The sequence below is a fragment of the Eimeria necatrix genome, genomic scaffold, assembly GCF_000499385.1.
Source record: "Eimeria necatrix Houghton genomic scaffold, Enh_scaff3, whole genome shotgun sequence".
NCBI lineage: Eukaryota > Apicomplexa > Conoidasida > Eucoccidiorida > Eimeriidae > Eimeria > Eimeria necatrix.
In genome coordinates, this window is record NW_013655295.1 from 240207 (window position 1) to 265104 (window position 24898).

Below are 24898 nucleotides of genomic sequence, written 5' to 3' on the forward strand. Positions count from 1 at the left end.
CTTCTCCGCAGTGCTAAGCACTACACGACGGGCCTGACGCGGCCTGAGTCACTGGAAGCTAGCAGAGAGATGCAAAAAAATCCACTACTAGCGGCTTCACTTCATCGTTAATTGGCGCCTGGAGCTGACATAGAAAAGGAAGCCAGCTTCAGCCTCCACACAGTGGGTTTCCAGCTGATGTGGGCATTTGAGGAAAACAGGAGGCAGAAACGCAGCTCAGGAAACTTGAAGTTAAGAACCCGAAGGTCTGCTGCCTTGAACAGCGAGAGAATCACTTAACGATAATTTTCAGCCGCTCACGCTACAATGTCCTTTGTGTAACGAAGTACGGCACATAGGGCTGAACGCCCCGGTGGCCTCTTGCAGGCGTATATATACCGTGAATCTGGATAACCATGTAACAGCCATGTAATGTACAATGACTTTTATGGGAGCTCTAAAGGGATGTCCTCGTTGAAGCTTAATAATTGCAATAGTCTATCCCCATCACAATGCACGCTCAAAAGACTACCCAGACCTGTCGGCCAAGGTTGGAACTCGTTCCATGCATCAGTGTTGGGCGCGTGCAGCCCAGAACATCTAAGGGCATCACAGACCTGTTATTGCCTCAAACTTCCACTCAGCACCAGATGCCGAAGCGCTTCACAAACACAAGAGTCTCAAGAGAGGCCGACACCACTCGTCAACTGGAAGATGAATTTTCCTTACTTTCCCTACACGAATGTGCTTCAAGTATTGATGCAAGCAAACTTTTCCGACATTTATACTATGGGGAAAAGGCCACAAAGTTCTCTGGAATTTCCGCCATAATAAAACTGCCAACCCTTCTTTCTTTCCACTTACGGGCTCCACAGATTTAGGCACCGGAGCCTTGCAGCTTCATTGGGCCCTTCTAATATTTCCCTTGCTTCAGGCCTAATTAATATAGTGGGCGTGGCCTTGCCGGGTCCGTGAATATAATCTTAGTACCACGATCGTCTGCACCTCACACTGGTGATCCCAGCCGCTTTCTACACGTAATTGATATCTGAATAAAGGAAATTAAACATTTCGACGCCGGCCACAAGGGTCAGTCTCCTTCGAACTGTAGGACGTAGTCCAACTCTCATCCTTTCTAGGCGCGCATAAGCCATGGGCTATTTATGCCCCGTGTCTTATATATGCCGTTTGCCTTCTAATGAAGCGTATACTATTTGCAGCACCAACTAGCGTTTGACAGCTCCCTCTAGGACACACTGAGACCCTCATCCTTTCTAGGCTTGCATAAACCATGGGGTATTTATGCCTTCTGGCTTATATATGCCGTTTGCCTCCTAATGAAGTGTACAGTATTAGCAGCACCAACTAGTGTTTGACAGTTTCCTTGTGCCGACGAAGTCAGCTCCCCCTCCAACAATGCGCTGCCTAATATAACTCCTGAAATTAAAAAGCAGCTTCGAAATTTTCAATGCTTTTCATCTTTCTGGGATTTTCCTTCATTTTCCTTCTATCCAGACTTGTCAATCGGCGGTAGCCATATTCCAGACGGCAATCTACTGTACATATGAATCTTCAGCGTCCTCCAGATATCACATGAACCCGTTTAAAGCCCCCGAATTCACATATCATTTGGCTTGCTGCTGGCTCACAAGAAGCGCAGAAATATGCTTCTCCCCCTAAGCTAATCCACCGTTCATTGTCATCCAGCCCCAAGCACTTGCTGCCTTGCTAGTGTACTGCGACGAACCATCGTTTCTTCCATGCTTATGCCTTACTATATGCCGTTACACCTTTTTGTTACGTTCACGGACTCTCCACCGAGCTATGTTGCATACTGTCATGCCCAGCTCAAGGATCCATGTTCCAGATCGATGAGCTGCTACGATCCAATGTTGTGAAAGACGTTCTACCGTAATTGTAGAACATATTTCAGATTTTGTACTTATGAAGAGTGTGCCTTAACAGCGGAACAGATGATTTGGGATTTATGCTGGTTGAGACGAGAGACTACCCGCCGTGATTGACATCGCAATCATGCGCGAGCAGGTGCAGAGTTTCAGCTTTGAAAGGGCCGCTTTATCATGAAGATAACATACTTTAGCTTTCACGATTTCAAGTTACCCTATGGTTTCTGACTTGCCGGGGCAGTCTTCTCAGTGAAGGGCCGATCAAGAAGTGATGCTGTCTGAGCCACTCTGACGGCAGAGACTGCTTATCTGTTTGAAATTGTCACTTTCACCATCGCAGTCCAGCACAGTGGACAACTGAGCAGAGTAATGAGCTCGCAGGTTTGTGAATAGTGAATGGAGGGGCAGACTGGCTCTCCGGGGCGTGCAGGTGAAGTACTTGACCCAAAGCGTCAGCAAATGGCTATGCAAAAATGGCGTCAGCTTGGCGCTTGGGAAGCCAGGTTAATATTTCTTCTCGTGTGCGTCTCGTTAGTTTTCGGGTGCGATGCATCAGACCAAGATTCGGACTCATTGGAAATAGAGACATCGGATTTTGAAGATGAGGTGAGCGGAAGCTACGGCGCGGCTGAGTAAATCTGCATAATGACTGATGAGCACTTGTTTTTGTTCCGAAAGGAAGTACAGCAAGCTGAGGGTCCATGAGTGATTCTGGGACGTAAGTCTGGGCGGAGTATCACACCGTTCAGTATGAGACAAAAGATGTTTTCATGTGTATGGTTAGTAGGCACCGGATATAACGCCGCTGCTTCCATCAAGTCACTCGTTGGATAACCAAAGCAGTTTCGGGGAGTCCAACGCCTTGAAGTTCGGTGAGACATATTAACCGCTCGGATTACCCAAACTGTGCAGATCATTTATTAGAAGATCGCTGATCAGCAGGACTCGTTGTAGAGCAGCGCTTATTGGCTGCGGCATAGAGCTACGTATTATCAGCTGTCATTTATCAGTAGCTGCTCCAGTGTGTTAACTCGAGTTGGAAGATGAGTAGGAATGTCTGACGCTTTGGCTGTTTGCTTTTGGGCTGAATGCCCGATGCATGCGCAGTTGACTCAATTCTCATAATAATAGACGAACGGTAGCACTTTTTTTCAGCAGCTAACAGGTGAAATTAATGAGCTTGTTCTGCTGAATGTACTATGATGCGTTGTGGTGCAACAGGCGATTTAGTGGAACGCCTCGAACGCGCGGAAGACGATATGTGGACGAATGTGGAGAGAAACCACGACCTTATGAAGGAGCTGGCGCAGATACCGGTGAACTCGTTCGAGCTGGGGAAGCAACAGGCAGATGCCATCGAACGCGTGATCAACGGACTTAAACGAAAAATTGCTATGTTCAGATGGCAGTATCGGGAACTGCTGGAGCTCATCAGCTCTTCCGCTGTCCAAAATACATGTGAGAAGGCTCATGCTGAATTAGAAGGCCCCTTGCAGAACACTGATTTTGCTGAGGACGAGTCCTGTCGTCAAACTTTTGTGTAAAAACAACGAATCTGCATGGCTGAGTGTTTCTAGTGTATGGCTGCATTGTGACAATTTACGGTGAACAAACTGTGTTTTCAAGGGACGCTTTTTTGTCAGCTACGCCACCCGTGCATCCAGTGTTCACAGGTTACTCTGGACGATGCCTTCTCTTAAAGAGAGCACGGCCACTGGTTTGTATTTTTGAGCGCAGGGGCAACAAGGGAGCGGCTGGGGAAGCTGCGGATGCGGATAAGTGACGCAGTACGCATGGTGTCTGTCATTGCCCTTGAAGAGTTCGGGTCCTTCGCCAGTCGCCTCAAGTCTACGCCAAAGGAGCGAGTACTTGTGGCTCGTGAATACGAAGCCGAAATGGCACTCAGTACTCATCGAGTGGAAATAATGCAAAAGAAGTACAAGCAGGTGAGAAGAGGCCCAACTACTGCGAATGCTTTATGCTAAGTGAGATAGAAACAGAAGGGCTATTAGCGCAGCAAAGAAAAGAAAGTGGAACGTAGATGGAGCACTAGAGAAATCTCAATTATCAAATTGACGTTCGTTTCAAGTGATGCGCATTACCTTGCCGAGAGGGTTCTCCCGGAGTAATGTCGTAGTTACTAGGCACTTCCATTTGTGCGGCCACCTGAATGTAGCAGTATGTTTGCATGCGGATTAATTCGTACGCAGCTTTGCGACGCTTATGAGAAGGTGGTCGAGCGCGTGCATCACTGGGACCAGGAGCTAACGGCTCATTCCATTCGAATGTCCGAAAGGGCAATGGAGGAAATGCGTATCCAGATGGATAGTTATGCCAGCGCTGCAGGGGCTAGTATGTCAGTCAAGGAATCGGAGTTTACGCGTTTTGTGAAGAACTCGAGAATGGAAGAGTTGTATTTCCAGTCAATTATGGAGGACTGTGCAGAGCAGCTTAATTCTAAGGGAGTTGCTGTTATTGATGTCAGCAAGGCGAGGGATCCGACAAATCCGGGAGTTGTCACCGCGGCTGGATGGATCAACAAAGTAATTCAAGCTGTTTCTTCAATAAACTCTTCATGGGCCATGTACGTTATAATCACTTGCACATGCACAGAAGGTTCAGATTCTCCTCTGCATTCTCACTGGCTTGTCAGCAGTGGCGAAGGGCTCTGTTCTTTTCAGTATTTTGTCTTCTGCCCAGCTACCCTGCATTTGTTCACGTGGACGAGCTCGACACGAAGTACCCAGGCGGTTCGGGCAGACTGCAACTGCAGCCGTCAGTGAGGACAATTCAGGCTGCGGTGGAGCCTCTTTTTAAGGAACCTGGGCTAACTCAGTACTCAGTAATTTCAGTGAGCCAGCTGCTTACTCGTATTGTTGTCGCATCAACGAATGTTGCTGGAATGGTGGCCTCCCCTGTCACGGTTTTTGCTTCGACGGAACGGGCTGAAGTAACTACGGCGAAACACTTTGGGTTTCACTTCACGCGACGTCTTGCGCACCTTCGGGCATCAGACTTCAGCATTAGCAACAGTAATCAAAAGGTTCTTGTCGCCTACGTTGGCCAAACACCGTGTGAGCTTATACCCTCCCAATTTGTGTCACAGGTGCTCAGACCACAGCAAATTGCTACTGGTTTCCGTTTTTTTGAGGCCAGCTGGCGCTTGGCGCTTTGCGCGTGCTCACTGGTTGTAGTCAACACTCTTGGTTTTAATTTAGAGGGGAATGCTTCTCTGCACTTGACCGGCCTCACACCGTTGTTGCTGGATGACGCATCGTTTCAACCCAGGAGCTGGAAGCTTCATGCCTTCTGAACTTAAATGATTGTGAGAGTGTGCTGCCTTCTGCAGTGACCGAGTACAAGGGCAATGAGACAAACTTGAGCTGGCTCAGCCAGCTAGGCAACGCAATTGTCTCCTTCCTGTCCTACGATGGGACAGGCCCCTTCGAATTGCGCGAGTTGAGGTCCCGCGTGAAGAGTGAACTTGCCTACGTAGCCGCGATTGAGCGCAACACTAGTACAAGACTTCTTTCGGAGGCCCTAGCCAAGAGCTATGACACGCTTTTGCCGGAAGGGGAGTCAGACCTTGGGTACTTCAAGCTTTTCGAGAGACACAACACGGCTGTGTTTGTGGGAATAACGTCATTACCACCTCTACAGCTGCCGTTGTCTTCCTTTTTGAGGTAAGGTTATGACACTTGCATAGACGCAGCTAAGAGTAGACAGCTGTTTCCTGCTTAGCTAGGACAGCGTTTGGTCCCAACCATTCGATGAGAAGGGTTTCTTGTGGCCCCGCAGAGCTGCTGCTTTCATCATGAGGATTGAGGTCGCTCGTTCCAAGTATGGCCAAAGGGAATATGTGGTGCCCTCGAGGGATACTGTCCTTCAAGCCTTGACCCATCTGTTCCTCTATCCCATGACAGGCGATGCCCAAGCACTCGTGCGCACGCAGCTGAAACGAGACACACGATTCCCTTTCCTTCGGGTGAAGTCGGGTGTGTCCTTCTGTTACCTGATAACTTCGCAGCGACGAATTTTGCTGGGAAGGGATCACCTTGCAGACCTTAGGAGCCAGCATGTGCGAAGGAACTCGATGGTGGCCACGTTGACCTCATATGTCTCCACGGACTTTATTCCACAAAATGTGGAGTCTTTACGAGGAAAGCTGGACGGGCGTCTGCTCTATGTGCAAGTTTGTATCATAGGCGAACAATGCAACTAAGGCTGCCTTCCTGGCGAGCGCCTACAGTTGGATTATTGTTGCGGTGGAAGACTGCGACAGAACTATAAAGAGAGCGGAAGCGGCCTGCCACTGCAGCCTTTTGTACAGTCGGGGAACTATATAGTACCTAGGGTGCGATTGTAGTACTACATTCTAGCTGGTACCTGCAAGCAGCAATGCAGCAACAAATCTACCTCCCAGTGCAAGGCCGACGACGGTGGGCCGGTACACGCTTGCCCACGCGGACCACACGCTTGCCGAAAAACGACAAGGATTCAAATCCAAATTCGACCGTAGTAAGGAGCGCTACTGTTGCTGTTCGTGCATATCGCTCGTTTAAGGTCAAAGGCTGTTTGCATCGCGGGGCTACAGGATTCAAAGAAGTATCGCATGTTTCTTCTTCTGTTCCATGTATTCTAGTCCGCCTCTTCTGGTCCTTTCGCCATTGTGCATTCTTACGCACGCGCTCCAAATCATGTTCACAAAACGGTAGCACGAGGTCGTCCGTTTTCTCGCCCTCTCCTCGAAAGAAGACTGTTAACATGGGACCTTTACTGGCGCGTGGACCCACCGGACTCTTCCGCAGCGGAGCTGCGCGGCCGCTTTGCAGGGGGTGGATCTACCTCTGGCTGCACACAACCAAACCACAAGCGAGTTCCATGTATTCACCGTATGGAAACAGTAACACATGGAGGCAGCCACGCAACGTGGCTTGATGGGCGAGGGCGGCATGCCGAAGCAACCTGTAATTCGTCGAAAATATTGTGATTTGCCTATGACGAAACGGAACACACCTTGCCCCGTCCGTGTGCTTCGGAGGAACCGTGGGCTTGGGAGGTGCTGTGTGCTGGCTGGTCTTTAGTAGCGTTGTCGCTCTTGTCGCTCTGTCCACTTCGCCCACTGGTTGGCTTAGAGCTGGACACTGGACGGGGTACCACCGAAGTAGCAGGATCCGTAGGTCCCACACTTTGCTGGTCATCTTGTAACTTCCCGTGCAGTGCATCTAGTACCACTGCAACGTAATAAATTCAGCAAGTCACAGGAATGCTACTGTTTAGGTCTGCTTAAGCTAGAAGCACTGCAGGGACACGTGGGAGGAGACGTCACGAAGGTCCTAGGCCTTTTTTGGCACTGGAGGCGAAACGTTGCTCCGCACTCATCTCCCCCAAACGCATACCTTTTGAAATTCCCTCTTTCTTCAACGCGTCTGGATACATGTACTCCAGAACTGCACAGAGTTTCTGAAAACATACATGCCACAACTTGAGAGTAGGATACATCAACAAATGATTTTGCTATCTGCTTAGCCAGCATCCAAGTAAAAGCTAGCGGCTCGCGAGTTCAGGGAGCATATTCCTCCACTGCCTGCAACTGCTGTCGCCTAGAGGTGACTCTGCTTCGAAATATCCATGTTACCTGCGGCAACGATAAAGACCAGCATCTGACTTGTTTCGTAGTCTTGTTCCACGCAAGGCCTGCAAGGATAACCGCAAAGTTACTGACGTCACTCAGTTGCTTGTGTACTATCCTGTCAAAGTGCGTGCATACCCTTGAACACACATTTCCCAGGACTGAATTTGTCGTGGGGCTGGTTAAATGTCGTGTAGGCACACGGTTAAGTACACGTCTATGCCCCCTGGTCGTGCGACCGTTGATTGGTCAAGTTCCATAGCGCAGCGCCACCACTTGTGACTCACCTCTATTTGGTTGTGCAAGAGCACAACGGTTGATAATATCGATACATTCTTTTTCACCGCCATTTTCGAGCTCAAATGCCAAATATGAGGCCCATGCGTCACCTAGTGAGGGGTCAAGGGTGACGCTGCGATTCATCCACTTCCGAGCTTTCGCAATTTTCTTATCCCTCCAAAACAGACGCGCAACAGCATGAATTACGTTGACGTCGTTCTCGCACTTTGTTAGAGCATCGACTGCCCTATGCGTCTGCGTTAGGCGTGCACAAGGAAACAAAAAAGGCAAATTTCTGCAAATGCGACTGCCACGATAGAACCAATCCCAAGTACGGAAAAACCTCCCAGATAAACTTCAGCTCAGGCGAGAGCCCTATAACTTTACGCATTCCAATCCAAGATGACCAAAACAACCCCACTAACAACCTCTGTAAGCCAACAGAAAACTGTGCATAGTAGCAACCAACAATGATATATGCAAATGTAAAGTGCGCAAGTAATTGTGTATGAATTACTTGCGCATTTTCTTCTTCGAGGAATATCGCCTCCGCCCAAATAATACCCGCGTTAGGGCATGCCTGAATGGCCTTTGCTGCTACGTGCTGTGCAACTTCTCGGTTACCCGACTCGATCTCGATTTGTACGAGCGCCAGCCAAAGCTCAGGACTGTTTGGGACGCGGAGCTTGGCCTTTTCCAGCACGGCACGCGCTCTGTTCCAGTTCTTTTGGCTTCTCTCACAATTGACCCAGCACAACCATAGTGGTACGCTGCGTGGGCAACACACAGTGCCTTCCCGGAACACATCAATAGCTCTAGCCAAGTCCCTTTGCGTTGGGTGTTCTTCATGCAGTTGACCTCGAACCATCCATAACTTAGCAAAGGTCTGGTGCTGTTTGACAGCCTCATCTGCCAAGGCGATTGCAGCGTCGTAGTCACCAAGTTGCCGCTCTAGCTGTATGGACTGCATCCAGACGTTGGCAGTGTTAATGTTCTGTCGGGTGCGTTTAAGGAGCTTCCTAGCACGCTCAAACTCATTGTTCTCCCTTTCAAGCTTGACAGCTGCAAGGGATATTGCCTCGCTATTTTCATTGTGAGAAAATGCTTCCGCCAAGATGCGCCGCGCAGCATTGATATCCCCCTTTAGCCACTGTTGCTTTGCCGCCATCAGCCACAAGACATCTGCCTTCGGGCAGCATGTAACTGCTTTTTGAAGGACTTTTTCTAGAGCTTCCCGGGTACCGTGCTTTGTCTCAAGGTCCGCAAGAGCTAGCCATAGACTCTTCTTCGTCCTAAGACGCTCAAGGGCGTGAGTATACAAAGCCCGTGCCACAGTTATGGAGCCTCTGCTCAAGCATTCCTCTGCGTCCTCGCTCCACACACGCTTTGCGTTGATGTTCTCGACCCCAACTTTCATGGTTGCCCGTATAATGGCTTGAGCTGTCTTCAGGAATCCAGAAGCCTCAGCTTCTTCTGCGAGCTTTAGCCAGACATCTCTTGTCTGGGCAACGCCACGGCCTATTAAGTTGTCAACAGCTCTCCCAATAATAACCTGCACCATCTTTTCGTTTCCTTGAGTTTCCTCCAGCTTGCATGCAGCTACCCATATCTCAGGCGAGGTTGGGCACTTTTTGCGCGCTTCATTTAAAACCTTTTGAGCCTCCTCATAAGTGCTAAGCCTGGCGAGAGCCAACCACATTTCGTGGGACTGCGGGACGCATTCAACAGCTCGGGTCAGGAGAATCCGAGCGTTCCGTTCGTCTTCTAAGCTACACGCTTCTTTCCACAGTCGGGCAGAATTTGGAATAAATTCCAGAGCCTTTCGCAGAACCAGGCGTTTGTCAGTTATGTCTTTTTCCCTGTTGTATGCATCCAGCCACAAGCGTACCTGCGCAGCAGCAGTCACACAGCAGCCATATGCTAGATTAACAATAGTACACCCGGGTAATGTAACTCACAAGCCGCTGAATTAAGGAAAAATAACGGGCATCAGCAGGCAATACATATGCAGGTGCGGGAAGCATGCAAGAGTAGTGGCGTATGACCTTTACTAATTGCCGGCCTCTTGACTAGCAATCAATGCACTCAGGAAGCCAATTGCGTCGGGGCTTACCGAATGGGGAAGCACAGATACTGCTTTCGCAAGGACTGCCTTAGCGTTGCGGGGCTTCTCGAGCCTGGCGGCCTCCAACCAAACGTCTTCGCTTTTTGGGCACCGCTGGCACCCAAGAGATATCAGTTCGCGTGCTGACTGCAGCTTTCCTGGACCACAAACACAGCGCACAGCAAAACTTCTCCGAGTATACAAGAAGATAAACAGTCATACACTTCATAGACAGTATAGGAAAAAGACTGAACAGCGTCAGTGCAGCAGCAACAGCACGCCAAACCGTACCTGCCAGCTCTTCCAAACGCGCAGCCGCAATCCAGCCCGGGGCATGATTGGGGTTGGTAGATGTCACCGACTTCAGCAAAGTTCTTGCCTTTTTGATATCTGCAATATCCGCATCGCTTTGAAGCTGCGTACAAAAACCGCAGATTGACGACAATGGGCTATGACAGGGCTTTTCGATGCCCGATAACGTCAACTTTCCAGGCAACACGCCTGTTCTCGTTGCAGAAGGAACTCATACTATCTCAGAATGTCCCAGTAGTGTTCCAACTAGTATCCTCAGGCGTGGGCAGGACGCACCTGCATAGAGTTAAGGTCTGTAAGGTATCCTTTCGGGTCGATGACAGTTTGGCCTGAAATACTGTCCATGACTTTATCAAGTTTGACTGAGAGTACTGTTCCACGGGCCTCCCCTAGGTCGTTTAGAGATGGTGTGCTGCTCCCCATGGGAGTCCGCAGACCGAGTGGTGTTTGAATTCCCAGTGGAGTTTGTAGCCCAAGGGGCGTCGACAGGCCACCTCCCATGAGGGGTGTTGCCATCCCAAAACCGATAGGAGTGGCAGTTCCTGCCGACGCAATCGAATTAGAGAAAGACTCGCGATTGCGAGCCTCGAGAATCCCTCTGTCAGAGGCAGGAGTTAGTATTTGTTGCTTCTTTTGCTTTCTTTTTAGTGTGTAGTCCCCAATATCTGGGATGGACTCCCACTCCTCTGCAGAGCAAACGCAACGCTCAGTTCACACGTAGTCTTGCTGTTGTGCTTTGAAAAAGCTATTCCGACAAAGATGCACCAATGCAACAGTGCAGAAGGCATTCTCTTGTCTCGTTCGCGATTAGCCCAATGCTGTGACACTGGATTCACCCTGCGTGACAGTAGCCAATCCCTTTTTGAGGTCAGCGAACTGCTGATGAATTGTTGGCTTCTCCGCGCGCATCTTGGCAATTTCCTCCTTCAGTCGGGCCTCCCTACGCGACCTGCGTCTTCCATCCATCCGATGATCTATAGACTCATAAACTTCATCGGCCACTCTGTCCTCCTCATCGTACCTGCACGAAAATGCCGGAGAGCTTCGGATTGCGATAACACTGAAGCGCTGCCGGTGCGTGCCAATAGCGATGGCACGAAGCCAGAAGTAAACGCGTGCAAAACAAGCAACTGAACCACTATTCAATGGAAATGTACGCAAACGAACCCACAGTGAGTCATGTCTTACTCTCCATCATTGAAGAGATTCTCTGCATATCCTGTGAAGGGGTCGAAGTTCGCGTCGCTCAAGTCGCTCTTGTCTGCGGCTCCTTGAGTGTAATCAATAGAGTCATCACGACTCACACCTCCAGCAAAGCCTGTTGCGCCACGGCCTCTGCCGGGAATGTAGCCTGGAGGCGGCTTTCCAAAAAGTCTGAGCAAAGCCAAGAGACAGGCGCATCGACTCAGAGGCATCAGTGGCCGCAGCACTGTCATGTGTGCTATTACTATGGGCAAACTCTCCACATATATGCGACAAGCCAAGCCAGCCAAAGCCAATCCTTAAACGAATGATGGGGGTAGCCTGACGAAGTGCCAAAGCATTGGCAATACTCACTCAGCAGCTCGTTTTTGGCTCTCTGCACGGGATGCTGCGTCTCGTATTTCTCTGAGTTTCGCACTGGATGCCACAGGGGCAGGAGCAGTCTCTGCTCTCGTGGTAAAGGCAGTGGCTCCACGGCCAAGGCCGGGAACGTAGTTCGGAAGCGGAGTGTCATTAGCTCCTGTGGGGACGAACTTCCGAGCCCCAGGGAGGAGTGACCGAGACATTTCTACAGTCGATGTAAAAACAATGGTCCTCCCAGCTACGGACTAGCCAAAAAATATTTCATGCAGAAAATCGAACATGGAATGGCTGGCGAGGGGGTGGAGCAAAACCTCAGAGGGAACTCGATGTGCGCACGTCGAGCTCCGCTAAACAGCGCTCCATTTGCCACCAGCTGATGGAGCGAATCCTCTGCCGTGAAAGGACTGTGGTAGTGAGACGTATTTATGAACAACTTCTGCCTCGTCAACTGCTCCCTACTGTTTCACCTGCCAGATGCTGGCTTGTCTATCCAGCAGGGAGCGTTTCCTCAAAAAATCAACCCCTTTGCGTTTAGTGCCTGGCAAGGCGACTTAAGAAACTTGCCTCGACCTCCCGCACACGGAAGTGGTCTATTATGGCCCCCGATACGTTGGGTACGACCAAAGGGTGTTCGAGCAGGTGACGGCAGACGTTGCGAGCCACAGAAACTTCTGCAAGCAATATTCCGACAAAGCAAGGCCCTAAATATAAAATGCTGTCTCCCTCGTTTCCATTTTGGGCCAGTCACAAGTAGCAGAAGCTCTTTGAAACATTGGAATGCATGCGCTCGGGCAGCCCAGTAGCCTTGAAGCCCCCCTCGAAGTAGAAGAGAAATACTCAGTTGAGTCAGCAGAGTGGTCGGCCATATACACGATTCTTATGCCTATTCAGTTACTGTGACCACGTAAGAGGCAGCAGGCTAGCCATTCTGTGCCCATGATGCCGGCAACTTGCCATATCTTGTAGCTGCCTTAGCAAACATATCTAGCGGAGGAGCGGCCAGCAAAATGTACAGAGGGAACTTCGTTTTTGAGTTTATATGCGTGTAGTTAAACTTGGCTCTGCCGGTGTTGGGGTAGAGTAGATCCGCATAGAATGCCTTTTCATGTTCTGCCGCACATGCCAACTGGGCGAAAGTTGCATGTTGTGCAGCAGCAGCAGCTTGTTGAATCTCGCTGCTGTGCCTAACACCAAGAAAGAAGCAGTATCACATAACAGAAGTACGAATAGAGAACAAACGAACTCATGGGTCCGCTACTAACAAGTTCGCGACTCCAATTTACGGGTCAGCAAGGAGATACGCTGTTTTGTAGTTAAGCACAATTTAGAATGTGCTCAACGGGGACGTAGTTTGATGCAGTTACTCACTGCATTGTTTCCCTTAATTGCCTCTCGTACGAACTTCCCTCGCCATTCCACTTCTTGCACGAGGAGTGGACGCTACAAAAGCGAGAACGAGACCCCTTGCCAAGTAATAATAGCGGTTTCACTGCGCTTTTGGAATGGCTGTAACACCAGATTGCATGCTGGCCGAACTGAGGAGGAGTCATACTGATACTGCGGGAAACCTGTATACGATAGAACTTCTACGCGTCACAGAGGATAAACGCACAGTTAACTTTTGAGTAGAAGAGGAGACTGCAGCAGAGGCCTTTCATCCTATATCCTTGTGCTGTTGGCAAATAAGCGCAATAGGCCATGCACTGTCCCAGTTCAGACGATGCCTGGACGTTTCAGTTGAGTTCCTTAAGCAACGGTGCGCTCGAGAGAAGCGGTGAATCCGCTCGTTGTTGTTACTACTGCAGGTTGTTTTGAAAGCACTGCTCGCTGCATTTCCGAGGAGGCTAGTCCACCGCGATGTGTAGCTTTACAGCAGAGCAAAAGGTAGCACTTAAGTCATGTGTCCGCATTTAACAAGTAAAGCGGTTCGTGCTGCAGGGTGACGGGAACCGTGCAACACGCGGCAAAACTGCCGACAGGCCCAACGGCCTGCTTCCTCCAAAACGGGTGAACTCAAGATACAAAATAATGGCGGGCCGCGGTAGAAACATATAATATGAAGCGAACGCGTCTAAAAAAAGTAAGCGGCCGGCTTCTGACTACTTCCGTAACCCAACACAGCGGATGATGCAAACAACCTCCCAAGATTACAAGGGAAGCTTCGGTGAAGGGGAGCCTGTTACCGCTGCCTCACCGGAAGACTTTCGTCCCAAGCTTCTACGCCAAGAAGATATTGCACCACTGCCACACAAAAACTCTTACACAAGTTACAACACTGGGTAGGCCTGCGCCGCCACGACTAGGCAATTCGAAACTTCTACAGAAACGGACGAAACGAAATCACTTCTGCCTCGCCGCTTCTGCTTCCAAATCCCCAAAACAGTCTCGGCACCTTATCGGGAATACAGCGCGAGCGCAACAACAAAAGACATGGGCATTTCTTATTTTGAGTGCCATGCTCACGGAACCGCATTCAGTCAAGTCTGGCCACCACCAAATACGTCAGTCACTTCGATGTTGCTGCTGCAGGAGAAGCAGCTGTCTCTGGAGCTGTTGCAAGCGGAGCATCGTTTGCCTCAAGCGTTGCTCCTCCAACACGTCCTGCTGTGTCGTCCGTGCCGACTCAACCTGCCTTCCCGCTTGTCCCTGCTGCGGAGTGGTACTTATTGGCGACTGCGCCATTGACAGCCGCTGAGCTTGGTGTTGCAGGCTCCTGAGAGTGTCTTGAAGACGTTGTTGGCGCAGAAGCTCCTGCAGCTGGCGCTCCAGTTGATGCTCGACTCGTCGATTTGTGGTACCTTGAGGAGTTGCTGAAGTCTTCGGACGGATTGTACGCAAATGAGCAAGCTGCTGCAGCACTCTAGGGCTGCAGTCAGCATTGTGCAGTGCAGGTGTCGGCCATCTCCTCTGTGCCGCCTGAAGCAATGCAGCGGATAGTTCCTGCTGTTGCAGCTGCTGCTGCAGCACGTACCGCAACTGCTGCTGCAGGCGCGTCTCTTGGGCCGGGGAAATTCTCTCCGTTTCGGCTTGAGGTTGTTGATGCCCGTACTGCGGCTGATGCTCCTGCTCCTTTGAAGTTTGGACTAAATGCCAAAGCGAGCGGAGTGTTTCACTACTCACTTCTCTCCGCTCTCTTTGGAGAGCGGAAGAGCTAACTAAAGACGCAGGCTGCTGCACCGAAATTGGCGGTTGGAGCTGCATTGCAGAGCGCCTCAGTAAACCTGTTCCACTTGGCAGCACAGTGGCGGAACTCCTCGCCGCTTGAAGGTGGGGAGGCTCAGTGGGACGCTGCGAAAGGCTCGCAACAGTTCGTTGCTGCTGGTCCATACTTGGCTGCCTGTTGGACTGCTGCATTTGAAGTCGCGCAGCATGCAGCAAAGCACGTTGCTGGCGGAACAGTGCATCACTTCTAGCATTCAAGCCACTAGCATCTTTAGGTATTCTGCGAGGCTGCGAAATTCGCCGCCTCCTCCAGGGCCTGAAAAGCCGATTCAGCCAGAAGGGTTCGCCTTGAGCGAGTGCCTCAATGTCTGCCTCGTGTGAGCACACATGCGGTGCCAAACTGCGGACAGGATGCCTCGGCGGGACCACGCGTTTCTCAAATACTAGTAAGCTCCGCAGTGCTGCCGTGGCGTCTTTGCGAGCCGCTTGCACGCATAAACAGTTCTTCACTTTTGATGAGGCCTCTGAGCCACAAGTGCATGCATTCTCCGTGCTTGTGTTGCTGCTGGATGCTTCATGAGTTTCGATTCCCCGGCCAGAAGTTCGTTCCTGGCGGTTACAGTGGCAGCCTTGGGCAGTGTGGTGTAGATGCTGCAGGACAGATGTGCTTCTAGGCAATGAAGAGTCCTCTCTTGAGTGGATCTGTGAAAATAGGCTCAGAGCTCTGGCGAATCTGGAATTTTGTGCAGCAGCAGCAAACGGATCCAGTGTGCGTTCTGCCTCATCATCTGATGAGGCCTCGTAGTGTGACCCAGCTGATACATCCCTGTCCCCGAATTCAGTCCTTTCGCCTTGCGTATGGTCCAAACCCGCAGTAAATGTTGACGTGCCGTCCGAATCCATCCGGCCAATCCCTCCTGAACAGTCAGCAACAGCAGTGGCAGCAGCGAATGCCGCTGCAGTCCGACTTTCCAACTTCCCAGCCAGCGTGGAACTGCGTGTGCGGCGGACCGTCGAACATTCTTCTTGTTCATCAACCTCAAGGGACACTTGAAGATTTTCCCCTTTTCTTTCTATGCCTGACGCACCACCTGTTGCCACGTGGTTCCTGCGTCGCTTTAAAGCGTCGGCTGCCACGGTGCTAGTGTTGGCGTCGGCTGCTTTCTCGGAAGAAGCTTTGTCTTTACAGGGTGTGCAAGAACGGCTCGCACGCCTCGCAAGCTCCGGCGACTGCGTTTGTTTTGAAGGGACCTGCGCCTTCACACCTTGGGTTTCTGAAGAATCGAGCGGCTGCTGAACCGAGTGGTCGCCGCGTTCAGTTTTCGAGCGAGTGCGAAACTTTCTGCGCCTCGCTGTAACCCACGACCTTATTCTCTTAGACTGCAGTTCATCTAACCGCTTGCACAGCTGCCGCGTACGAGCAAGAAGGCTTCGGGCCTTGTCAACAAAGAGCCGCTTCAACGCGGCCATCTGCAACTCCTCACAGGCTGCTAGCTGCCGCTGAGACAGGAATTTTGTGCGTTTTTCTGTTCCTTGCTCCGCTAGGATATTCAAAGACCCAAATACGTGATGCAGCAAATCATCGCTGAGGCTTCCCGTACCCCCAAGTCCTGTACTAGCCCCGGCACCCACAGTACTGCCTTGTTGCTGTGCTTTTCTGTCCTTCTCCAGCTGGTGCTCTTGCCCCGGGAGATTTGAAAGCCAACGCTCTCCATGCACGTCTTCCTCAAGTTGTTCCCGCCTATCCTCCTTATTTTGCTGCTTATTCATGCGTTGGCTGAAAGCCTTTGCCTTGCACAATGGGCAGCTCCAATGAGCGTTCGGCTGGAGCTCCGCAGGCGTTGGTGGAGGAAAAGCACAACCAATGTGGAAAACATGCCGACACGACCTCGATGCAGCTGGTGCAGAAGACGAGCCGGACGTATCGTCTTTGGAGTTTAGAGCAGATGCAGGCATACCATCGCAGAGCAGCAAGTCTCCTTCACCGCGGCATAACCAGCACAACTGCTCATGCTGCAAGGGCTCCGACGTATCATTCCTTTCCGTCTGTCTTTCCGCAACTCTCAAAGACGACCCGCCGCCAATGGCTGAGATAAAATAACTGTTTGCAAGATTCTTGAGCACCAGAGAGTCTACGACAGTAGCCATCTCCTGCAGCTGCTCCTTACTACTAAGCGGCGGTATGGCAGCGCAGAGCCTCTCTAGAGTCTCCATCAGCAGAACACCCACTGACACGGCAGCCATTCGAGGTGGCCTGGTGTTTCTGGCATATGCTGGAAATGCTGGCAGCATCAGTTCCTTCACAAAGACTTCCAGCGGAACCGCGACTGCAGCTGCTGGATCTGACGGTGACCTAGCCGCTTCAGCCTCCCGCCGATGCCCTACTCCTGAATCAGTTCTTGGAAACGCATGTGCCATCTCACGTATGGGCTTGAGCACTTCGTCTCGAATGACTTCGTTGTTCTTCGCAAGAAGCAAGAGGAAAGCCTCCATGTTCAGCGTTTTACCTCCAGACCCCCGTTTGAGGCGCCGAGCAAACGCCTGCGATAGCAGAAGCACAGTCTCCTTGAGAGGGGATTCCTGGCTATTCTTCATACCACTGTTGCTGCTCGTGCACATAATGAGAGCATCAAGAAAGTCGCTCAGAAGAGGAAGGCGCTGCGGCTGCTGCTGAAGATCATCCGCAGCATTTTGGGTGCAGCCTTGCTGTTCCTGCATCAGCAACGTGGGAGTACTTCGTTGTCCCTGCTCTGCATCACCAACTGACGGTGGCGGAGTCAAAGGGAATTCAGAAAGAAAGCTTCTGTAAAAAAGACGCTGGGCAGCAGTAGGTAGGCCCTGCAAGAAGCTCAAGGCTGTCTCCGACAGACACTGAACCGGAGGCTCCGTAGGAGGCCTATCTGCTGCTGCTTCATCGTCCCCATCCCCAGAAAAGCCGGCTGTCTTTTCTTCACATGCTAAGTCTCCATCGTCAATGACACCGTCTATCCAATTCTCAGCAAGGAAACGGCTCCTATTTGAGCTAATCGGATGCTGCGAAGCAAAGGCCTCAAGAAGCCGCAAGCTGCCTCTCTTTATGAAGGACAGACAGTGCGCGAGAAAATACTCTTCGGCTGCCGCAACTTGCGGCACTCTTCGTTCAGACTCGCATGTTTGAAAGCTTCGACGGCTGCTTCCAGTTTCTCCCCAGTGTTCCCCTTCTGCGTCGGTAAGTCCCAAGTCTGACTGATCTGTCAGATAGTGACCACACAAAACACGGGGAAGCGGTGGCATCGGAAATCCCGAAAACGGACACTGTGGCAACAAGCCTTGTGAAGGCTGCTGGGAGATCTCGGCTTCCGACTGTCCCGATGGCTCATTTTTGTCCGCACTGAGTAAGATATTGTCTTTGCGTCCTTCACGCTGCTCCCCTTCCAGTCCAGGAAAAGCGTGTGGACGCCGGGCAGAAGTAGACACTGTTGTGGTTGGAGGTAAGCAAAAGTAGTCCAATGCGAAATTCCTGCCGTCTTCCCTGGGGGGTAGTGGGAGTTGTAGGCACTCGTGAGCAACAGCTTCCGCAGCGCGCAACCCTGCAGGCACAAACAATATGGCATAAACAATATTAGCACGTCAAGCCGATGCTATCAGCGCTTTTTCGGTCGATACTCCCACACTGGTGTGCACTTGAGGTGAACAAATACGCTAGAGACATGAAAAAGCCTGCAGAGTCTTCGTTCTGCACTGCTGAAAAACAGCCAATGGCTGAAGCAAACGCTTTCTATGAAGTGCCCACGCGAGCCAGCTCTCTAGTTTCGCCAGCTCTCTAGTTTCCTCCAGCTCAAAATCTCTAAAATTGCGATAGCAATACAAATTATACAGTTACCAACATTGCTAGAGTCAAGTAGTAAAGTGGCGGAAACACACCCGTGTCATATGCCCCATCGACACACTGGAAGTAGGCCTTGCTAAGGTGCTCTCCACAAAACACCACGCGAGGATTATTAGCTGGGTGGGGGGCCCTCATGATGTCGAGGTCGTTGTCATAGGCGTTCACTCCCTGCAGTCTCGACAATATTGATTAGAATTAAATGTGACAGACAAAATTGCTACCTATCCACTATAAGCCTCTTTAGTCGCCTCAGTTTTGAGCTCCCTTGCAATGCTCCCCATCAAAAACTAGCTTTGGAGTTCTGAGCTTAAATACTACCCTAAAGGTCCATGGAGGTGAAATGACATCAAAGCCAGCTCACCGGAGTAGAGTAAGAACCTCGAGAAAAACAATCTTCATCCCAGCGTGACACCACGAAATCAACTGGCCGAGGGAACGACGAGTCAGGTATGCCAAACATTCGCTGCAGCAATGCCAGCACTTCGGCCACCACCTGAACAGCAACACAGCAACGCAACATGCAGGCTAAGGTAATGCCTGCCTACTGTGGCGTCTCCGGAGCTTTCCTGCTCTCCTGCTCCCACATATGAATATGAACCAGAAATATCCGTCAGTGAGATCTGGGCTCACCTCCTGATCCGTAAGAAGACCTCCGTAGCCACTAGAAAACGGAGGGAAACAGTGGGCGAGGAGGCAGCCCGGCTTCCCATAGGCATGGAGGTTCAAAAATTGAAACTTCTGGTCAAGGCAGTTCAGCTGGAGACCCCGGCCATGCCAAAAAACATCGTCGGGGTGCCACCGAATGACCACCTGATGAAAAAGAGCGCACACAACAGAATAGTTACTCGCACAAATTTGCTTTGTATTCGTGTCACCACCGCAATGCCCAAGGACCAAAAGTACAGAAGATCCTCATAGACGTTCACGCACTACTCTACAGACTACCCTACAGAGGTCAAAGAAGAGGCTTCGCTAATTACGCTATGAACCTTCCGCTGTCCCTGGCTACTTCGCAGACCGTGCAAAATAGATGGGCTACTCAAAAGGTACAACACGGCAAAGGCAACAGATGTACGCACTTTGTTGTGGCAACCCATCCTATAGCGTGCAAGAGCTCGGCGCCTGTCGGGACCCAGAGGAGGAGAAAAGTCAATCAGCCCAAGAGTTGGTGGAAGTGTGCCTTCAGCAGTCAAGGCTCGGGCCGGTGGCAAAGGCGATAAAGCAAGTTGCGCTAGCGGAACAGCCACCACACAGTACTTCGCGTGCGCCCTGGCAAGAAAAACAGTGGCAACATGTGAACTTGATAAGGTGCGAGACCCTTCGTCGCCAGTCCATGCGGCTCTGTTTAGGATATGAAAAAGCACCAGAAATGAGCACTGGCGTGAGGATGCACCAACGTGGAAAATATTTGGTCGAGACAAAGCAACAAATGCTCAGCAGCACACCGAATTGAGGTGCGCACTGTACACTGAATATCAGAAGGTAACCAGTGCAGCGCTCGCGCTCTGCGACTACGCAGATACAAACAGGTTCTTACCAGACGTGGGTAGGAGGCTCTTCTTGCTTTTCCGCCTGTGGGAGCCCATGAGAGGCGCTATGCCGGAGGCGACGGTTGACTTCAACTCGAAGCCGTACAGGATGAGTTTCAGTGAGGAGAGATCTGCCACAGTCGCCCTCTTCTTCCGGGGCAGTGAAGTTATCCCCTGACGTGCCTCGTGTGACACCTGCAGGAGAATCGCTCTTCTTGCCAAGCGGATTCTTTAGAGCTTCCACAGGGTCAGAAGAAACAATGCCTCCGTATTCGGAAGTACGAGTGCGACCCTCCTTGACACAAATGGACTGGACAGTGGCTTCAGTTACAACAAATGGAGAAACTTGTAAGCACAAAAATAAAGGGAGCCAGCCCCAGCCATCCACCACAAGCTTGTCGGCGGAATTCGCGGAAGACGCGGAAAAAGGATACACGCGGACATTTTGCTCCTGTTGTAGGGCTGCCTCCAGCGATGACTGTTGCATGCGCAGTCGCTGCATGCTGGGAGGAGGCGGCACCACAAGAGGCACTGGCGGAGGCCCTAGCTGAGGGTTCAGCAGCTGCTCCCTCAGGGCTGGCCCCACTCCTGCAATTTCGTAGGGGTAATTCTTGACAGCAGACAATGGCAATTCCCTCAGATCGCCGACATAGCCCAAGCGTGACTGCAAAACGACCAGCAGCATGCGGGCTTCTGTTGGCGTAAGGGGCGGAGAGTTGCGATGCCTTACCACACGGCAGTCCTTTATACTGGCCTCTTTGTTGCCTGTGCTGCAAGTCAAAAGCCCTTCTTCTGCCTCAGCCTCTGCCAGTATTTCGCATAAAGAAATTTGCAGAGCATCCCATGCCGACCGTCGAACTCCCCTGTTGTCGTGAAGCGACAACGGAGGTACCAGCCGCGTCTGTGTGTAAGCTCCTCCTGCTGTGCTGCACTTCTTAGGACGACTAATCTTTAACCCCGGCTGGCCAGTGCTGTTGCTACTGCTGCTTGCGCTGCCTCTCGTTCTCGTGCAGACACCGGATTGCCTCTTCGTCCAATCCTTCCTGGGTGAAGGTTGTTGAGGAGCAGAATCAAGCTCGCCTGCATATCTGTTCTCCGTTCCAATGTCCCCAGCACACCGCTGATTGTTCTCAGAAGTCGTAATTGCTTTGTCATCGTGTCCCCCTGAGCTTAGTTGTGCGAAACCTCCGGCATCTGCCGACTCCACGTCGATGCCCACAGCATCAGCTGTCGGTGTTTTTGAGGTCTTCGCATATCCCGCTGGCGGAACGAGAGTAGCAGTTGGTCCCCATATTCTCCCCTTCCTTGACTCAATATCTTCCGCACCAGCGACAACAGGTGTGGCCTTTTCATCTGCTTTCCGCTGAATTCCCCCACAAACCCCTGTACAGCAAAGGGGACATCCTCCGTAAGCTCGGATGGCTCTGCGAACGAACGCATCCCCTAAAGGGTAGTACAGGGAGAAGCGAGAGGGTGAGATGTGTTGGTGAAGACTCTTTCCTTTGGTGCCTGGAACTCCGTGACAGCAAGGGTCAGTAGGGTCATGCTGTTCAGTGGCTCTCTGCTCTTCTTCGCTCTCGAACCCTCTTTGGTCTGTTGGAGGTGCGGAAGAAGACGGGCCGTTCTCACAATTCTCCGAGCTCGAACGGCGAGGAACGCCTATGGTTTCCTGCTTGACAGCTTGTTTGTGAAAGCCAGAATGACCCAACTGACGCCTGCCCGTATTATCTGTAACTTCCTCTAGTGTCGATGGGCTTGTTGTTTTTGCGTTGCAGACGGAACGTTCTCTCTTCAGAGCGGCAAGCAATATCTGGTCCAGAGAGGGGGAGAGGAACTCTGCAGCAGGAATGGTATTTGGCAAGGAAGCGGCGGGGGGACCCACGCTCCCCCCTGGAGTGAGGGGCGGAGGCAGATGCAACAGCTTTGCCGCCGTTCTCTCACGTAAGCGGTCAAGAAGCTGGTGGACTTTCAACACAGAGACAAAAGGAATCTCTTTTCCTGAATTCTCATCATTCCAACTGCAACAACGCCCAAAGGAGGAAACATTGGGGAAGGGAAATGCTACCACACATTGCAATGGAGGAGGGAAACGCTACCACACACTGCATGTCTGACAATGTCATGGTAGTTTTGCTCAAGGAAATCAAGTCATGCGCCGAAGTTTGCGAAGCATATGTTCCTTTCACGTGCCCACGCACTGCACTCAACGATGCACGAGGTGTTGACTTCTTAGGCTGTGCAGTGTGAAAATATGAAGACCAGCCAAAGTGTCCAGTTAGCAAAGGGAACTCTCTACAGGGCCTTGAGCCTACGTACCTTGCAAACAAAGTAGATTCCCAGTTCTGTTTTCCAGCAACGTCGGCTACTAAAGGCTGTAGCACCGCTGCAATGCCACTCACAGATCGAGATGGCTCGCGGCGCCAGCGACAGTCTGTAGTGCCTTCGCCCTCCTTCGGGTGTGCCGATACGCAATGCATGTACGACGCTCCCAAGTCAATGACAACCCCTAAACAGGAGATAAAAAACATGAGCAAAAACAAGGCTGTTGAGTGCGAAAGAATTATGGATGCAGTGAGGGCAAGCATCAAGGCAAACACCAGAATGAAACCTGCTCTGTAGACTGCCACCGCGGCAAAATTCGAAGCTGCAGACTCAAATCAACAGCACAAGTGAGAGTCAAAACTTACGTTCGACTCTGCGGCCATCAGGAAGTTCCCTCTCAGGCATCACGGAAGAAAACGTCCGGCCCCCCACCCGCTGGCGTCCTTCGAAGACGATCACCGACGCCCCGCAACGCCGAAGATAGGCAGCAGCTGCCAGCCCTGCCACTCCCGCCCCCACGACTGCTACGTCAACTACGAATGAGGGCACCTCTCCTTGCTGTTGCTGCTGCTGATCCTGCTGCTGAGGCCGCCTTACACTAGTCCCTCTCTCCTTCCCCTTCGTCTCTGTTTGCTGATGCGGCTGTTGCTGTGGGATGCGCAGCTCCTCAGCGCCAAGAACTTCCCTAAGTGGAATGCCAAATCCTAGGAGGTCTCTAGGCTCGACTGCTCCGAACACTGAGGCACAGGAAAGCGCAGACTCGGGGGAGATTTCAGCTGGCAAATATGACGCGCTGAAAGCCTACAGAAGCACTTCGCCATCCCCAGACACCAATATCCTCTCCTACACACGAACTTAAAACATAATGCAGAACTAAGACACATGTGAAACAAACAGCGGCTGCATCAATCTACCCCATGAAAAGGTAATTAGCAGGGAATGCATGCAGCCTGTTGTGAAAATACGCCAACAGTTATGCAAAACTTGAAAATATGGCGGGCAAGCGTCGATGACTCAACTGCCGCATTCTAGTCTGACAAAATTTCATGATTTTGCTCTTACAGGCGCGCCGGCAGAGAGGAATTTCTTCAGTTTCAGCAGTCGCCCGCGCTTGTGCGCGCTTGCGGCCAGCAGTTCTCTGGCCCCATATCTGCTGCTGAGAGCACTGCGAAGCTCTGCCTGCGCCAGGCTCTTTAAAGTCTTCACTTGGCCCTCCGTTTCCCTGCTGCTGCTGACGCAGCAACTCCCTCAGGGACGCCACACGAGCGGAAACGTCGCGGGAGTGACAAGCATCAGCAGTGAAGCTTTCGTAGTGAGAAAAAGGAACAGAGGCGCAGGAACTGACATAAGAACGAGTGGATCCAGGGGAGAACTGGGGGTGGTGCTGGCCACTACGGCCTGCTAGGCTCTCGTTTGCTATCACCTCTTCCAGAAGCAAAGCTGACTCTGCAGCCTCGACTACCCGACGGCTTGGAGTTCGCTTCCTCTTTGTTGTAGTTTCCGGGACAGCTTCCTCAACAGCAGAGGGAGAAGACCCTAAACGGCGCCTTCGACGAGCCTTTCCATCCCTACCGCCCTGGTCTGAAGCTTCATCGCTTCTGCTTGGAGAGTTGCAGCCAGAAGTCCCTCCCTGGAGGTGCTGGCTTTGCCTCTCCGCTGCGTCTTGTGTACTCTGATGATCACTTAGGTTTGCACTGGACTTGTCTTCGGGGGCAGCAAGCCCGTCCTCGTGAGGCAGCATTGCTGCTCAGGCCCCCCGGGTGCCTGCTGCAGTCCCCTGGCAGTCTCAGCAGCATCTGCCCTCCGTGGGATGCTCAGTGCCTGGACAGTGGCAGGTCTGCGTCCACTATCCACGTTGCTTGCTTTTGCACCTTCATTTGAAGAGGCGCTGTTCGGAAGCACAGTGACTCCGCACGGAGACGTTTCGCAGGCCCGGCCAATCTGGCAGTGTTGTTCGCAATCCAAGCAACCTCAACAGCTTGGAGTTGTGAAAACTCTCAAAAACACTCGATAATACGCTTGCCGCAGAAAAAAAGAAGCGAGGTGGCGCTTTCCCCTAGCAGTCCAGACAGCCACATCGAGGCGGCGATTTCTCAGTGCTCGTGAAGTTCCCGCCAGCGCTTCACGCGTTCAGTGCAGTGCAACTCCCCACTAACAGGGGCTGATGTCTCTCTAGGGTAGCACCGTTGAACAGTCACCAAGAGAGCTTGCAGAGAACAATGTGACGCCCGCTCGAAG

The 24898-nt window shown here is 51.6% G+C and overlaps 3 protein-coding genes across 3 annotated transcripts; 1 reads left to right on the plus strand and 2 right to left on the minus strand.

Moving 5' to 3' along the window:
• Positions 1-2282: 2282 nt before the first annotated feature.
• On the plus strand, positions 2283-6108 carry ENH_00050990 (hypothetical protein, conserved; the record flags this gene model as incomplete). Its single annotated transcript, XM_013585259.1, has 8 exons — positions 2283-2492; positions 2674-2758; positions 3108-3344; positions 3624-3832; positions 4097-4470; positions 4587-4960; positions 5236-5569; positions 5685-6108. The coding sequence occupies 8 exons, from the start codon at positions 2283-2285 to the stop codon at positions 6106-6108; spliced, it is 2247 nt and encodes a 748-aa protein (XP_013440713.1).
• A 551-nt stretch (positions 6109-6659) lies between these two features.
• ENH_00051000 (U5 snRNP-associated 102 kDa protein, putative) lies at positions 6660-11982 on the minus strand (the record flags this gene model as incomplete). Its single annotated transcript, XM_013585260.1, is given in 13 exon segments — positions 6660-6737; positions 6903-7136; positions 7140-7168; positions 7286-7349; positions 7525-7583; positions 7806-8052; positions 8315-9685; positions 9911-10059; positions 10193-10316; positions 10490-10899; positions 11050-11234; positions 11402-11587; positions 11771-11982. Coding segments are annotated over 13 exon segments (3348 nt in total).
• Positions 11983-14281: 2299 nt separating this feature from the next.
• Positions 14282-24401, minus strand: ENH_00051010 (amine oxidase, flavin-containing domain-containing protein, putative; the record flags this gene model as incomplete). The annotated part of the gene is made up of 9 exons (XM_013585261.1): positions 14282-18510; positions 18845-18977; positions 19171-19302; positions 19440-19619; positions 19889-20078; positions 20347-22356; positions 22655-22844; positions 23026-23397; positions 23723-24401. The coding sequence occupies 9 exons, from the start codon at positions 24399-24401 to the stop codon at positions 14282-14284; spliced, it is 8115 nt and encodes a 2704-aa protein (XP_013440715.1).
• Positions 24402-24898: the final 497 nt, after the last annotated feature.